The sequence below is a fragment of the Myzus persicae genome, unplaced genomic scaffold (genome assembly GCF_001856785.1).
Source record: "Myzus persicae strain clone G006 unplaced genomic scaffold, MPER_G0061.0, whole genome shotgun sequence".
Lineage (NCBI taxonomy): Eukaryota > Metazoa > Arthropoda > Insecta > Hemiptera > Aphididae > Myzus > Myzus persicae.
The window spans coordinates 76,685-94,463 of record NW_019103902.1 but is presented as its reverse complement, the minus strand read 5'-3'; the positions used below and the strand labels follow the sequence as shown (position 1 = coordinate 94,463).

Below are 17,779 nucleotides of genomic sequence, written 5' to 3'. Positions count from 1 at the left end.
AGATTCAAACTTCGATTAGAAATCATAAAAGTATAGGACGCTCCTTAAATATTATAAAGAATTTCAAGAATTTGAAGATATCGTCTCTAAGTGAATTTAAAAGTTTAAAAATCATAAATTGAATACATTTATTTTTCAAAGAGATAAAGGAGAGTAGACCGAACATCCTTGTGGCTGGTATAATCACCTCGTATAATAATACTGTGTGGGTCTATACGGCCTATGGTACATTTTAATTGTATACTATTTATTGTGTTAGAAATTTTTGTCGAGTCGTGAAATAAAAACGAATTTGTTTTCGACATGAAATCTATCGGAATAAAGTGCAAGTGTGAATAATTAACTCCGTGCGTTGCGTTCGATTTCGCGTTTGAAAATGTCGTTTTGACGATGATATTTTTGTACGAAAAATATAATTTACATAGACGTTATTGTACACATTTGATATTAGAACATAGGTACACATATGTATATATAATTCATAATATATAAATATATATATACATAAATGTTATGTATTTTGTATTATGTATTGTGAGCTAATATATTGGTTTAAATAGTTGTTGAAAACGTTATAAGGTATTGTCATCTATAAATATTAATGTTTAATTTACACGAATTTTAATAACACATAATATTATTTAATGATATTATATTATCAAGCTTTTGAAAAAATAACGTTAATCGGTGAATCATTTGCCCGCGACGTTTTAGTTATCGATTTCAGTATACAACATTATTATCACGATAATATTATTCATATCAGTCTCCGTTGTGTGCATTTCCAGTGTCGGCGAACACGACGTAATATTATTATAATATTATTGCTTTCGCGTTACAATTATATTGTTTATTGCTCATCGGCGTAATAATTATTGCTATCGTTTTTCACGAATTTCGATGTTTTGGGACAATTTCGATTTTGTACCGCGTGAATCATCATAAATAATATTATCATTGTTGTGGACGTTTGGTGAGAGATTAATTTATTTCACTTGAAAACGGCGAGTTGGTTATCGACCAAGAGGTACGTAACCGGCTTACCGTCATGATAATCTCTTTATATAATAATAGTATTATACTTTCATCGACAATTTTGGAAAAACGCGACGAATAAACGCCACGCCTGCAACGTCCATCGAGTGCATGTTTAGTGCAATCATTGTCACGTGATCGACACATCGCTTAACACAATAATTATAATAACATAGTATGTTAATAATTTATTATTCCGATTTAGTTTATAATAATAATTAATATCATATTATTATTATAACGTAGTCTAGTCCTACGCGTATGAGAATCTGTGAAAAACCCTGCAGGTGTTAGATCGATCCTGTCTATAGACTTATATCATAATATACATATTATAGAGAATATTATGTCGTACGAAGTACAACAAAATTTAATAATAATAATAATAATAATAATTGCGTTAACACTACTAAATATCGTATAATATAATATATTTATATATATATATATAAATCTTACGGAAATTTGTATTTCTTTGAGCTCTTATCACCACCACTAAGTCTAAGTGTACAATATAGATTATTTAATCGCATGTAAGTAGTATATTATACATAATATATATAATATATATATATATATATATATGGGTGTGTAGGTATGGAAAACAGCTGCCCGGTATAGAAAGTAACCGATGAGTTCAGTCTGCGCCCAGCAGCACCAGATCGTCGGCGACCACGTCGCTAATGTGCAAGTATATGATCCAGTACATGAGGTTGAAGCAAATGAAGCACACCGGGAACACAATCCTCGAGTACTTATCGATGTCACTTGGTGTGATGCCGTACAGCTTGTTAATGTCCTTGTTGGGGTGCATGACGTGCTGTGTGGGGATGGGTGTGATGTTGTCGTCATCCCCGCGGCCGTTGATGGTGTTCTCCAGCGAACCGCCTTTCAGGTAGTTTTTCGGATCGTGGGCTTTGAATCGCACCTCCTGGAACAAACGGGAATCACTTACAAGGGGCACTGCAACCTATATCTTAATCAGGGGGCCCGTAGTATTTCAAAGGAAAATATCGAGTTCTACTGTCTAGTAGTTTTTTTCGCTCTTAACTCTTAACAATAATTGTGATAATGTGTTACTTTCTACTTTTGATTAGTTGTATTTAAGATGGAATATTACTGATAAGTTTCAAAAAGTGGCACTTTTCTGGTTTTTTCGAGCCCTTCAATTATGAAATATTTGGGGAGTAAATATTTGCGACGCTTACGGTTTGTCGAGGCGTGTGATCCAAGTCTCCGGCCATCAGTGATCCAGACAACGTGCCTCCGTGGCCCATGTGACTGTGCCGGTGACCACCTCCACCGCCGTCGTAACCATGACTTGACATGGTACCATGCGACGCCAGTCCGTGGCTGGACATACCGTGAGGGAGCGTGCCGTGGCCAGACTGGGGCCCGTGTCCACCAGACAGGGTGCCGTGTCCCGACAGGGTGCTGTGGCCGGATATAGAGCCGTGGCCGTGACCATGACGTGACGAGTGGTGGGGATGTGAGTGCGAATGGCCGTCGTGAGAGGAGTGACCACCGGCGCCTCCTCCTCCACCGCCTCCTTTTTTCTGTTCGGCAATCTTTTGTATGGCCAAAAAACGGTTCTTCCGCATCTGTATCCTCTTGGCCATATACCCCACAGTGGCGTATTCTGTGAAAACAAAAGGCAACCGTTTCCGGTTTAAACTTGGATATAGTAAAAATAACAATAATTATAATAGACCACGACAGAATTCGATTGGTGCAAACATAAAATCTATGGAAGAGCAGTTTTAAATTTTGAATTCGTTTATTAAACATGGATATGTTTTTGGGCTGAATACAAAACAATCTGTCTGGACATTATTCTTGTCATTTTAACCAAACAATAACATAGTTGAAATTATGTTTATCGATTAGTTATATTGAACGTTATTCGATGATGATTATGATTTTTTTTAACCATTTCACGTTTCAGTTGCAATGAAAATATAACATTAACAAATAAATGAATAGTATATTGTTAGCTAATTTCGAGTTACAATATAAATATTGTATGCATGGAAAAACCTATGCATATTCACGTTTTTTGTTCTTACCAATTTTTAGTTACAGTACCTATAGGTTTCTCCTAGAAACCTGTGTATAATATAATTAAGTTGAAATAAAAACCTTGTTGACACTTAATTTTTTTAATCATATAATTTAATTTCTTATATTCAAATTTCGTTTCTCGGTAACTTTAAATATTTGTTTTAAAATTCATTACATAATCCAAAATGTGAATCGTGAAAAATTAATTATTTTTGTTCCTATTGTAGTTCTATAGTTATCGATAAGTTCAAAACGTTTTTATGGACGCACTATAACTATTTTAAAAATGTTTGTAAAATATTATGTTTATTTATATTTATATTTGTACTTTTAAAATTGTATACTTTAGGTATGATATTATTCTCCCGAAATAGACATAGATCATAAAACGTATAAATTCAGAACAAATATAAACAAAACCTGATAATATTAACATATTATTTATTGTATTATCGTAAAATATAATCAAATTTATTTGCACAATGAATGATAAGACACAAATCTATTTGTTTTCTATTCCGTCAATGTAGGCGGACCTGGCACAGCCGAAAAAATGGTCGTTGGTGACGCGTCAACCGGACACAGCAAAATTTCCACTGCACAGTTGACGGTTAATTATTAACTACCCTTGAATGAAAGTAGCGATTATTACTTTGCTGAAATCTCAACCCTCTTGACAGAATTTCGGGTGATAAATAACGGGTGGGGACCATTGGTCAGGTGGAGAGGATGGGTGTTGGGTGTTAGGTGTGTACAACATTATGCGGGCTTTGATGTACCAAACTAATTTCACTCCGGGCCGTTAATTGGACGTACATTTTTATTTTAACATCAAAGGTACATATAACAATATGGTATTAATGGTGAAGTCCAACACAGACGTGGTTTTGAAATAGTAATAATATTGTAATGATCCGACGGAAAAGTTTATCCATTGAGGTTGTTGCAATAAATGGCTCAACGCCGTCCCCGAGAATAATTTTTTTTTTGTCTTCGGTCGATAAACATCATGTTATGAAATTAACTTCATACAACCAATATCGCAATCGTAATATAATGAATTAGGAACTGATAATCCAAGGCGCAAATTAATAAAATAATATTATTTTACTATTAAGGACCAACCATAACAACTTTAGAAAAGAACACGATATGGACAATATATAATATTGTTTTAAACAGAGCTTTTACCCTAGTTTTAGATTTCAAGTGCTAATTGTATATTGGTGTTCAAATACAACATTTAAACAAATGTTAAGATGTTAAAAGCCACTGTAACCCGGGTTAATATGGATGAACACAGGTGTCTAGTAGTTGTGTTAAAACCAGAGAATATTAAAAGAGTGATCAGATACACAACGCAAATATTTACCATTAAAAAAGATATTTCTCGGTTATCATCAAAATAACCAACCCCACCCCCACCTATGTATTATGATGTATGTTATAATATTTAATAATTAGGTATAACTTATTTCTAATTCTTATTTGTTTTAAATTATTATTCAAATTGATGAAACGAAAAATATTTTGGTTTCGGGTTTTGGTTATTTTGAAAAAAAATGAACCATTCAAAAATGCCGAACGGGTTTTGGTTTTTTTGATTTTTGACGAGTTCTGGGGCGTTGAGGGTCGAGATTAGTTCATAAGCTCTGGTTAAAAAATCAAAATGTTAAAGTCTCATGATTTAATTTAATTTTAAATCATAAGATCACATATTTATTTATATTATATAACGCAAGTATATTACTGTATCGATATAAAAACAGCACCTACCACTCCATGGTAGTGTCAATGGTGGTATGCAAAAACGGAAACACGGTGATCGAAAACGTAATCACATTGCCAGAATAAATTGTTGTACACAATATAAATAACATTATTATAGTTTAATTACTCACCTAGAAGCGATGCGAACACCATGACGAAACACGTGCCCAGGTACACGTCGATGGACTTGACGTACGATATCTTCGGCAGCGCCGCGTTGGTTGACGACATGAGCGTGGTCATGGTCAGCACGGTGGTAACACCCAACGAGACTCGGGCGGGTGTCGCACACCTGTTCAGCCAAAAGCTCACCCACGATATGATGACGATCAGCCCGCTGGGTATGTAGATCTGGATCAGGTAGTATCCCATGGACCGTACGAATTGGATCTCGCAAGCCAGTCTTGAATAGTTGCCTGCAATGGTGGACGGTTGTGGTAAGCGTACACTGCGGTGCTATTAACTACAGGGCTGAACCGATTGAGGCCAAAACGAACCTCCCCCACTCTGCCAATAAACGATTTTGGTCATCGGTGTAATATTTAAACAATTATAAAAACCCATACAATTTTATATTATATTTATTTTTCGATTGCATTCATAAATAATGGTAAACGGATATCCCACCTCATTACAGAGTAAGACATTTCCATCCTACCATTAAATAAATACATTTTATTGTATACCAAGATTTTTACATTGTATTAATGAAGAGGTGAAATGTTATAGATTCATAAACCATAAAATATAAATATAAAGTTGATTTAAATTTCAAATTTTCAAACCCCAACATCTATCACGATTTTTTTCTATATATTATGTTGCCGACATAAAAATTAATTTACATGTTGCAGTAAGTCCAAACTCTGCAAAAGTAACTACTTAGCAAATAAATATCAACCTACAGTAGAAAATAACATTGTACCGCAAACGTCTGCGTCTATACAACGGATGGTATAATATTTTGATGGCAAATTAGTAGTAAAATCTAAAAATTGACAACAACAATAGTAAACTGACCGAAAAATGCTATTATAGAATTTCCGAAACGAGTTCTACCCTAAATAGATACTTTCTATTTGTATTATTATTATAGATCGTTTATCAAACGCCGTACCCGTCGTCAAGCTGATCTCCATCGCTCGCTGACGGTGACCCAGCACCTTGAACTGCGGCAATGACACTTCGTTGGACACGCCCACCGAGTTTGGTCCCTTGTTCCATTTATACCTGATGTCCCTCATCGTGTATCCGACTGAAAACGGATGGAAAAAAACAGAAATTTACTATTATATCACAAGTTTTTACGATTTATTTATTTTATAAATGTTATTAATATTTTATGAATATTAGGTATTAAGACCGTAGTCGTTCGTCGTAGTAGGACAAATATTTCTTAACAGTAATAATATCACGTAAATTCCAAATCAACATTTTTTAGTTTTCGACAACTATCACTTTTTATATAATATAATGCACATGGTGGTTAATATTATTATGAACGAGGGTTGTTAAAATAAATATCTTACAGCTCTCAATTTCGATGTGGCACAATTGTCGGTCCATCGGGAAGTACTGCAAGTTCATGGGACACGACGCGGTGATGGTCAAGCTGTGGAAAAAAAATCTGTGGTAAACGATATGCACTACAAAAATGTAATAATAAAAATTATATTATGCACACTATAGGTGTGATTTTCCTGCAAGACAAGACAATATTATTATATAGATAAATGTTTATGTGGTGTTTTGGGGAAAGCAATTTTTTATATACAGAGTGATTCGCTAAACATAGCCACACATTTTATATTTTAAAAAAGAAATTTTTCGAATTTTGATTTCTGGTCTTGATGGGAAATATAATCATAAAATATTTTGATTTGTTATAAAATTATAAATTCGTGTCATATGATGGTGATACAAACGCTTATATGCCAACAAGGAATTAGTGATTGAAGTGGGAGGGAGGGGGGTGTAATATTTCATTTTGAAATAATGTATTCGGTGGGGTAGTTCTGTGAGCCTCCAGGTATTATAATGATAATCTACTATGTATACAGTCGTAACGTTTACCGAATGCTCCGCGTTATGCTCCCCGAATGGTGTATTCGGATGAATTCGTTGCTGGTGGTCGCTATGTGGAAGTACGACTGTTTCTCGTTGACGAAGAACGTATCGGGCACCCAGATGTTCTTAATGAACTCCGATCCCACGGACAGTGTCTCAACACCCGGCCGCTTGGTGAACGCCAACCGGGGATCCGTCCAGAACTGTCTGAAGTAAAAGTCCAGCGTGAAGTCCTGGAAAATTCGCGTGCAACGACGGTGGCAGTTAGTACTCGGTAGGAATAAGTATACGCGTATTGGTATATTATAATGATAATATAATATATTACTATGATTACAGTCTTGTAAAAGGTACGTTTTAAAAGTATTATTCATAGATACTTTCAAGTACTTAAAAATTGTTTGCATATAATTTGTTGTGCTTTATAAATCATCTAAAACTTTTTTTTAGAATTTTCATGACTTACATGTATTTTACACATGATTGTATGCAACTTTTTTTTTAAATATGTATTACACGATTGAATTGAAAATATGCAAATATTAACTACAAATAAAAAGTATTTAGGAATTAGTATTTTTTACCGATTTGAAAGTATTTGTCAAAGGACTTTTTTCAAAGTTATTTAAAATAAAATTAGGTACATAAAAAGTATTTGAATACTATTACTAAAGTACCTACTTTACAAGACTGAGTCTATGAATTGTACAATAAACTACGATCTATAATCGTCTAAGTCGTTGGCTGGACTGACTGGATACGTTCAAACATCCCAAGCAATCGCATAAGGTTTTGGAACAGCTAAACATCGTGACTACCAGTGCTTCAGTTATTCGGACTCGCAGCTGACACGTCACTAACGACGGAGCTTTAAAGGACCCTACGCTCGCAAGTGTTGTCTTACAAATGTACAACATAAGAAAAACTGTTTAGAGTGAGACAACTATACTCGCTGTTTATAAATCATACGAATAACAAAACTCCAAAACTCATAGAGGAGAACTTTATTCGTGGCGTTTATATTATTTGGATAACATACTAACATAGTTATCAGTTTGAGATCATTAAGTTGTTTTTGTTTTTTTCATTTAATTATTACAAAATGTTGATTAGTGCTCTAAAAAAAATTAAAATACCAAAACACAGATAAAGTTCTTCTCTATATGTTATGAAATTTTGGAAGTTCCACTATAGATACAGAGTAAGTATAATTGTCAACCACAAAACAACTTTTGGTGTTGTAAATTTGTAAGATGGAGACAACACATGCGGCTGTAGCGTCCTCTTAATATGTTTTCCTCCAGATCAGCAGTTGTAGTTGTCAATTTGTAAGACGTGTCGGCGAGTTTTCAGAACGACAAGGCATTCAATAATCGTCATTAAATTTACGCATATAGTCGGCGTGTAGCCGTAGAGACATACATTTTTGTTGTCCGTGTTGGCATCGGTTTTTTTAATTCGCGACAGTTCAACACGCGTTCAAAGCGCATGAGAGATAAAAAGAAACTCATTTTTTCAAAGTCAAATAGTACGCAAAAAGTTCACCAAGAAGTTTGAACGTATCCAATCTTGAAGATAAAGTATTACCATAGTATTTATGTCTATATGTATATATTTTTTATATTGTGGATCGTAATGATAAAGATGCGTAACTAATATTTCAGTTTGTAATAATATTATATTATGGTTATACTATATAATAGTACAAATATTACTGTGAGATTCAAGTATAATAATAATAATAATAGTAGTAATAATAATAATAATAATAATGATAATAATAATAATAATAATGATAACAATGTAAAATCAAGTAGAATAGATGGGTAGAACATGCAACAGGGCTAAGATTTAAAACGCACACGCTAAGGTCTTTCGTTAGGTACATCTTATATTATTATGCATAAGCATGTATATATATACTATACATATTATGTGTGGTGATTCTCTCGTCGTGTTCAAAGCAATATCTTAGCACTCACGAGGATTTTTTTTCAAAGCAATCGTTTGTTAATTATACTTTAAACGATACAAATTTATACCATTCAACATTTTTCTTCGTTGATCAGTATAACTATTTTGTTCTTTAAGTCTAAAATCTAAAAACTCCTCGTATTAAATTCTAAGATATGAAAACCACAAAAGAATCACCTAGTTTCTAATAATATCATATTATTATACACCTTTTGTGGATTGAAACCATTTTAGAGTTTTTCGTATTTATTTTTTTTCGACATCATGCTTTGACGCGAAAAACCGTGGCGTGTAATAATTGCAATCTACGTCATGCATCAAACATGCGATATCATCACATTTAATAATATACATAGGTAGTTTTACTGTGTATCGTTATATTGTCTGCTATTCCACATAAATTAAACAAATCGTATAATATTATAGTATTAAATTTACCAATATTATATACGAACGTTCATGAAAATAACATTTTTTTTTTTCCCGGGAATTTCTACATAAGCAACTGTAAGTATAGGTTAGTTCCATGTGGGGAGGGGCTTCTTTTAAACCAGGACAGTTGCCTGCTTAGACAGGGTTGAATGTCACCAGTGTTTGAAACTGCGTCGATGCAGGCATTAGAACTATCGCGTTAGTCCATTCGCGGACCATTCTGCGTCCATTACAACAATAATACACGATGAGATCGTGTTCGTTTGCATATATAAACGACCTACACTATTATGATATTATACAATTTTATCATTTTTATATCCATTCAGATTGCAGAACTGCGTGGTGTAACCTGATTGTTATTGATTATCGAGGTTATTAGCTTATTCACGACACAATTAAATAACACCACAGTGTTTATCTATTTTTTATTCATCAGCATAACTTGTTATTATTTCAGAAGAATATTTTTGAAAAAAAACCGGTTTGGGCACTTTTCCACGTGTAATCTATTTTTCAGCATATTAATGCCAATATCAGAAAAATCGAGTACACGAAAATATTTTTGTCCGTTCTTAAGTGTACTATCTACTGAATGCGAGAGATAAATTAAGTTGTTTATTAGTTTTCATCCTGCAAAATTCTAGATTAATCTCATGGTATTGCAATCGAAAACATATTTTGGGATTTTCAAACTTAAGAATTAACGAAATATTACATTTAATTTTAATCATGACTTTGTGAAACTTCCTAATTCACCACATTAACCATATAATACCTCTACAAACTGGTCAAATTGTAACTACATTGAATTGTACGCTTTTTTAGTCATGCGAATCAAATAATATTTACTGCGAGGATATAATATTTATTTTTTAACACTAGGTGATTTTTTATCGTTTCCTCTATGACTGAATAGAAAGGTGTTTATATCGGTTTGATGTACCAGTTGTAGATATTATAGTTCATTGAATAACTGAAACCACACCGTACCGTGGTATTCAGTGCAAACGTTTTGTAGACCTTAACTAAAATCGATATGCAGTAATGATGACAAAAGTAAAATGAAAAACCAAAAATAGTCGTGTTCGGCCATTCATAATAAAATTGTATGCTATAGCGTAAGAATTATTATAAGATTATTTTCCGTGTAGGTAGTAAATGCGACGAACTAATACGCAAGGCTGGGCATTAACGAGTTAAAAAGTTTAAGTTGAGTTTAATAATTAAAAGACTTATAAGTTTTAACTAAGTTACCTACATAAAGAGTTACATTTTTAAAAAGTAATTTATAACCTAACAAGTTATTTTTTTCCCATGGTTATACTGTTATTAATCAGTTAATTAATTTTATTGTAATGTTAAGTTAATTTTTTCTTCAAATAAAAATTAATTATTTTATTGCATATAAAAATACAATGTCCTCCAAGCACATTAATTTCAAATTTTTCAATAGTAACACTATTAGATAATTCAGTTATTCATTTAAAGTGATGTTGGTGCAGTAATTTCTCAAAAATTAAATTAATGACTACTACACTTAGTATGATTTACATCCAATGAGTTTCCTCTCTGTTATTTTGTAATATCTATTCTTGTGTTTATGTATAATATATTTTGTTTTGGTATGGATTTTGGTTAATTAAGATAATAATATAGCAGATTTTGAACAGAGTTAAGTTTAATTTTTCTATGTAATTTGTAATTTTTATGAGTTAAAAACAAAAAAAAGTTACTTTTATAAATTTAACTTACGACTTTTATTCAAACTCAACTCGAACGAGTTATTAAAATCGGTTAACTTGTCCAGTTTTGTTAATACATAGGGAGGTACTTAACACGTATGACTTATAATATTATGCTGCTTGAGATTTTCGCTTGTTGAGGGAGACGTCGTTTTTATGATCTAGTGCGCAATGAACAATAAGGAGTTTCGCGTGAAACCAACACGAAAAGTAAATATATAATATTATACAAACTCAAAGCCGGTGTACATTACACGCACATTATATAGAACAACTCGAGTGAAGGGTGTTTATGTTTTTTGACACTCGGTCGTTGGTGGAGCGTTTATTCGGTGTACAAACATGACCTTGAATCAGGGGTTAAGCGTGGAGGGAAAATATTAATAACGGAAAGAAACATCACTCACGAGCGTCTCTTTACTCTATATTTACACGCTATACGTCATAATATCGTGTAACATAGGCACCTCTCTCTTTCAAATCGAGACGACGACGAAATTTGATCGACGCATTTACCGTACGACGTATTACAGTGACATAACTACATAATAGGTAATATAAATAGCAAAGCGTCGCGCGTGAATAAAGCAGTACACCTGAGAGGCCTTTGACGACGGAGATCGTGGTCTCGCCTAAGTCTTCGTGTCGCGCCAAATTATGTTTGAGCATTGCGACGTGCACGACATTATTATAAATAAAATTATAATATTATTGTGATGCGTATCGTTATTTTATTCACAAAAAGAGCCGTTACGTGTACATAAGTATACTGCTACGGAGTGTGATGTGCTCGCAGATAATAGTATGACGCCCGCCGTTGGCGAGTGTGTATAATATATAAATCACGTCGTAATGCAGTATTATTGTTATTATCGTATAATAATATGTGTTTTTGCATTGTGTCTTAGGCGCCGCGAGTTCGGTCTCGCGTGATATTTCCGAGCGGTAAACTTTTCGACGGCTCAATATAATAATAAAACTCGAGAAAAATATTGCGACAAGAGAAACTAATAATAATAATAATAATAATAAAGAAACCCTACAAACACGCATATATATATTATAATATATTGCATACGTAATACGGCAATAACAATAATAGATATACCGTTATATCATTGCTGCTTTTTAAAGAAAATCGAACGGAGTGACATAAAAATATAATAATATACGTTACAAGATAAGATATTTCCCCGTGACTTCACTCACATGTCAGTAGATTTGTTTCCATAATATACGATGAGAAAGGAAGCTGGTTTGAGCTAAACGTGTTTCACACGTTGGGTGTGAAGAACATTAATACCAATTGTTGATTCAATTTCTCAATAGATAAAACTATGAAAGATACAAAATGCAATCAGGATGCAAAGCATACACGGGTACAGGTACCTATACAAAGTGCTTCAAATAGGGAAGAAGTTTGATGTATAGTACAAAAGGCCCTCATAAAACAGGAGTGACAAAATATATGGAATGAACGTAATGTATAATGAGAGAATGAACCGAAATTAGCACGATTGATAGTCAGGTTTACCGGCGGGACAAAACAAAAAATAAGAAGCGCAGAAAACACTTCAATGACTGGGATAAGGGGTATATACGTATAGAACAGAGAAGAACTTGGTAAGTTGGAGGAAATATGATTATGTTGACATATTATGTGAATGTGGAAGCGTCGAGGAAATACTGGAAAGCCCAATGATGGGAGACTTGATGTTAGTTATTCACAAACTCAAATTACTCGGTCAACAGAGTGATATATAAGTGAACTATAATAAAAGGGATTTATGTTGAACACTAATTAACCGCATAGAATCGTATTTAAATAAAAATCTATGATAACAAAGGGATTTCTATGAACTTAAAATCAAGTTACCTCCATGTAGCCACTCACCCTATTACGACGTAGGTATATAGAGTAGTTCACTTCTTCCGAATATAATTTTAATGAAATTCTCCGCCCGGGATCTTGTGACGCATGTTTCGAATATTATTATTTTAAGATTAGGTCCGGCGATGGCGACTGATCGACATTATTGTTTGGAAACGATTTAGTAATATAAGCAGTCTGCATAATTTTATAACGGAGTGTTAATAATTTACTAATAATACTATACAAATCATGTTTTTTGTCATAAGGTCACGTTATATGTGGTTGGGCGGAACAAAAACAAATAATTCGGACATTTCGTTGGAAAACCATAACGATTATTTTATTTTTCCTTAGGTTGACATGAGTTTCGATTTCGTCACACTTGTGTCGTATAATATATTATGTTATATTATAGACGTAACCGATCTTCTACCCTATATTATAGTTGTATGAACACTCTTGTTGTGGCCTAATTTAATTTCGATCACTCCCCGTCCTCCACAACGTGATGGATATTTCAAAATTTATGTAACGAGTTTCGATAGTGTATGAGCCCTCAACGTTATTATAATAGTATAAACGATTTGAATGTTCAATAATGAATTGGCAACTCACAAATTTGTTTCCGGTCAGTTTTTTCAAAGCGAATATTGATATCATCCATGCAAGTTAGATAAACTCCATTTTCAATGGGTCAACTTAAATAGAGAAAACTCCAAGTTAAAAGTTATGCACTGTCGGAAACGTTTCCACTTATTATAAACAATAAATATGTATTAAATCTATACAAAACGAGTTTGTCTTATCTGCAGCCGGTGTACGCATAATCATTACTGTTTGATCCATAATATGAGGGTACCTACAGATTTTTTGGTCGTTAAATTATTATTTATCGATTCGACTGCACACCATTGTACAACAATAACCGTATTAACACTGAAATATTCTGCGTCGGTTAAACATTTTTGTCACAAATAATATAGACCATCATCGATCATCGTATTTTTTTTTTTTTGAATAAATATATTGCATTATTGCTGCAATGGTGGCAGGTAAAACCGTCCAGATTCAACGCAACCGTTAGGCACAGATAATATACTATAATATTAATATTATGTATCGAAGATCATTAACAAAAATGACAAATTGTACGCATCTGTGTGATTCTCTTGGATGCTTTACACAGAATGATTCACCAAATATGCTAACTCCTTTTTTTTCTTTAATAATGCATATATTTTGGAATTCTGATTTTTGAAAATTTTAAGTATTTATATTTTATACTGCTATACCCTATTTTAATTACTTAGATTTTTTTGTACCATATCAGGAGTGTTCACTATACGAACTTTTTTCAAATAAGAAGCTTAATTTTTGACAGTAAACCATTAGTTTAAAAATATAAAATGATGTAGTTTTTTTTCCAGTACTCACTTTACTTAGAACATAACATTTTTACAAATCATAAAGTTTTAATATATTAGTGATAATTACTAAAATAATTGTCATATCATTAATGCTCCCATATTTTTAAACTCGTAGACTATTATACTTAAATATGGCATCTTAAATAATATTTAAACATTTTGAAAATCAGAATTTAAATAAACTCACTATTCGATTGAAAATATGGTTTAGAACACCCGGAAATTTGTTCTGTATATAGTTAAGCGGATAACATCCGTATTGCTGCGTGCTCGTTATTGACAAGGTATAGTAGTTGAAGTGGAGGTGATGCATCTTTCAAAATAGTAATTTACCATCCCCTCACTTCTATTTTATAAAATTAAAAAGAAATCTTGGATTCTGAAAGATGAATTGTTTTCATAATTGCATAGGTCGTATAAAAGACTAGGAAATTAAAAAAAAATATATTTTGTTTTCTAAAACTTTAACATTTTACATTCAAAGTCATTAGACTAAAACGTCACATAGTCACTTAAGATATATTATCGTGTTTTAAAAAACCTATCTACAATCATATAATATTAATTTATAATAGGCAGTTCCCAAAAATAAAATAATTAGTTATTACTGACATTGCTGAATAATCATGGAGCTAATGCAAACCTAACATCTTGGAACTAACTGAATTCGAGCCATTCACCTACTTATTTTTATTCACATCGATCACTGTTGAGCCGCTCACATCATTATGGTATTTATTATTTGAGTAGTGGTCACACAATATGTCATTACACGATTTATCAAGTGATAACATAGGGCCGTACGTATTTTAATCGTGACACAGGTAATTGTGCGGATACCGCAATTGTCAAGCAGCAGACTTGCATGCAGGGAACGTCATTTGGTTCCTTTCATAGTTTTCGTAGCGAGTTGTCGTTATGACGAATCATAACTAAATATATTTATATAGTTAATAACAACAGTAAAACTGGCTCGCTAAACAAAATCGACATTGTAAAAAAATATAATATTTTTATTATATTTGTTCATGTTTCCACGAGTTATTTAAACATTCTGTTTTGAAACAAAACAATAAGCAAAAGAAAGCGTCTGTTTAAACGGACGTATTATTGGAACACAAAATAATAAAAACAATTATTAAAAAATAAAGGCATCAAGATAATATTATACGCCCATATATAGATTATGCATATATATATTATATATCTATTTATGTATACAGAATGATCAGGATTTCGTGTTCCAGCAATGTTCTTATACATAAATATTCGAAATGGAGAAGGATATATTAAAATATGATTGAAACTTTAAAATAAATACAATTTTTCAAATGGCTTTTTTCAACTCCCCTGCTTAGGTTAGATCATTCCAACTGTATAACCAGCTAAGTAACGATAATACAATTTTTTTGACGTACCTAAGACAATCAGAATTTCTGTAAATGTATATGTTTCTACACAGTTTCATATTTCTACGTTTTTCTCAATTTTGCATATTTCCATTAAAAAATCGCTGCCACATGAAATTCCAATCAACCTGTACATGTAAACACTATACACACATAGTATTATATAAATCTTTAAATATATATGCGTATTTCATACACATCACACATAGATATTAATATTATATGAGAGACATATAATATCAATTAATACAACATAATATATTATACGAATATAGAAACACTCTTAAAAATAAAAAATCATATTATTTCGTATCATATGATTAAATTAAAAAATATAAAAATAACAAAAACGTTTTAAAAACAAAAAATATTATTAGGTTATTTGTACCATGAGTACTTCGGACACGGAGCTTATACTGAGAACATACATGGTGACTCCGACCTCTACTGGGGGACCTGCAATGATAGGTTAAAACGTCAATACTAATTATGTATGACTATTCCACAAGTATACATAAAAGGGTTTATTTTGCTATGTATTATAATAGTAATGGATTTACAATTTCAATATGGTATGATTAAAAAAAAAAAAAACCAAAATAAAACAAAACAAAAACAAAACGAAACAGAAAAAGATTAATACAACAAAGAATTTCGTTTAATATTTGTATCGTTTAGAATTACAAATCTCATATTTTTACCTTTATTCCCCTCTGATCCCGTTGACAAACATAATCAACCTAAAAGGTCAAATGTCGTATTTTAAATATCAATACATTAAATTAAATTTTTTTGAAATTTTTGAATAAAATCATCAGATTCAGTCGCGAACGGATCAACTACTGAACGTGACATATTAATATAATCCGCACATAAATATAGTACACAATACAACTATTTATATATTTATATTATAACTATAAACGTATTTATAATGTATAACCGGAGATGAGTTTTTTACGTCTGTTCAAAATGCCATGAATCGGACATCATTATTGTCATCATAACCAACAGCAGAAATGAAAATGATTCTGAAGTCTTATACAATATTATTGTCAGAGTATTATAGAAAGCATATTATATAGGTAGCTATTGTGAAATGTCGGTCAAATAAGCGAGCATTGTCACGAAAAAATTCCGACAAAGGTTTCCCCGTCTCTTATCTTTTGAAAATCGGATTATTACAAGATAACTCTGAGCTCAATACCGCCGACTTGGTCTAGAAACGATATATTTTTAGAAAGGCGCAGACGAGGTCTCGAAGTTAAGCTTTTTTTCACATACCTAATATAAACATTTTTACAGATCAATTCATTCCAAGTCTTGTGGATAAGCTCATGGCTTATATTATTTAGTCCACACGCTTGAATTACAAGCTGTGTATATGTTACCGTCAATGTCGTAAATTCAGGTAATGATGATATTGACTAGCCAATTAATATAATGCCTGGGTAACTTGGTCATTATCTATAATCAACATATATTTGTAACATTGACTTGGTAAATCAGACGATGTTATAATTTGATAAATTCACTAGTTATTATAACATATCCTATCGTCGTGTAGTCAATGTTATCTTTTATCGTTTTAACTTTAAAAACCCACGTTAAGATTAGGTATCTGTTTTATAACGAATAATAATAGGTATCTTTTATAGTTTTAATACTCACGGCAACTAACCTAACATAAGTATTGTTACAGTCTACGTTGTACTTTCGTATAATATAGTTTATAGTTTTGTATAGTTTTTCATTTCGAAAAGTGTTGAATTGTTTTATTAAAAAAATGAATTCAAATGAAATGCGTCAAAAATTTTACAAAGCATTATCTGATTTATTGAAAAATAAACGTGAANCTAAGGAAAAAATTGGGAAGAAAAGTGCAAAGGATTACAGATACATTCGTAAGTATGATATAATAACACTCAATGGGCAAGAACGACTTATTAAATCTATAAGTAATAATTCAGAAAATGTACACTATTA

General features: G+C 32.1%; 1 protein-coding gene across 3 annotated transcripts in view; it reads right to left on the bottom strand.

The window, feature by feature from the left end:
- Window positions 1–262: 262 nt before the first annotated feature.
- LOC111036118 (gamma-aminobutyric acid receptor subunit beta-like) overlaps window positions 263–17,779 on the bottom strand; it is a 51,070-nt gene continuing 33,553 nt past the window's right edge. The window contains exons 3-9 of one of the 3 annotated variants that reach the window (XM_022318020.1): window positions 16,182–16,249; window positions 6,940–7,166; window positions 6,396–6,478; window positions 5,984–6,121; window positions 4,998–5,282; window positions 2,244–2,674; window positions 263–1,966 (exon numbers count right to left, since the gene is read on the bottom strand). In XM_022318020.1, coding sequence (XP_022173712.1) covers window positions 1,673–1,966; window positions 2,244–2,674; window positions 4,998–5,282; window positions 5,984–6,121; window positions 6,396–6,478; window positions 6,940–7,166; window positions 16,182–16,249 — 1,526 coding nt within the window. In that variant the 3' untranslated portion in view covers window positions 263–1,672. The remainder of the gene's footprint in view (window positions 1,967–2,243; window positions 2,675–4,997; window positions 5,283–5,983; window positions 6,122–6,395; window positions 6,479–6,939; window positions 7,167–16,181; window positions 16,250–17,779) is intronic. The other 2 variants (XM_022318022.1, XM_022318019.1) reach the window with 2 other exon arrangements.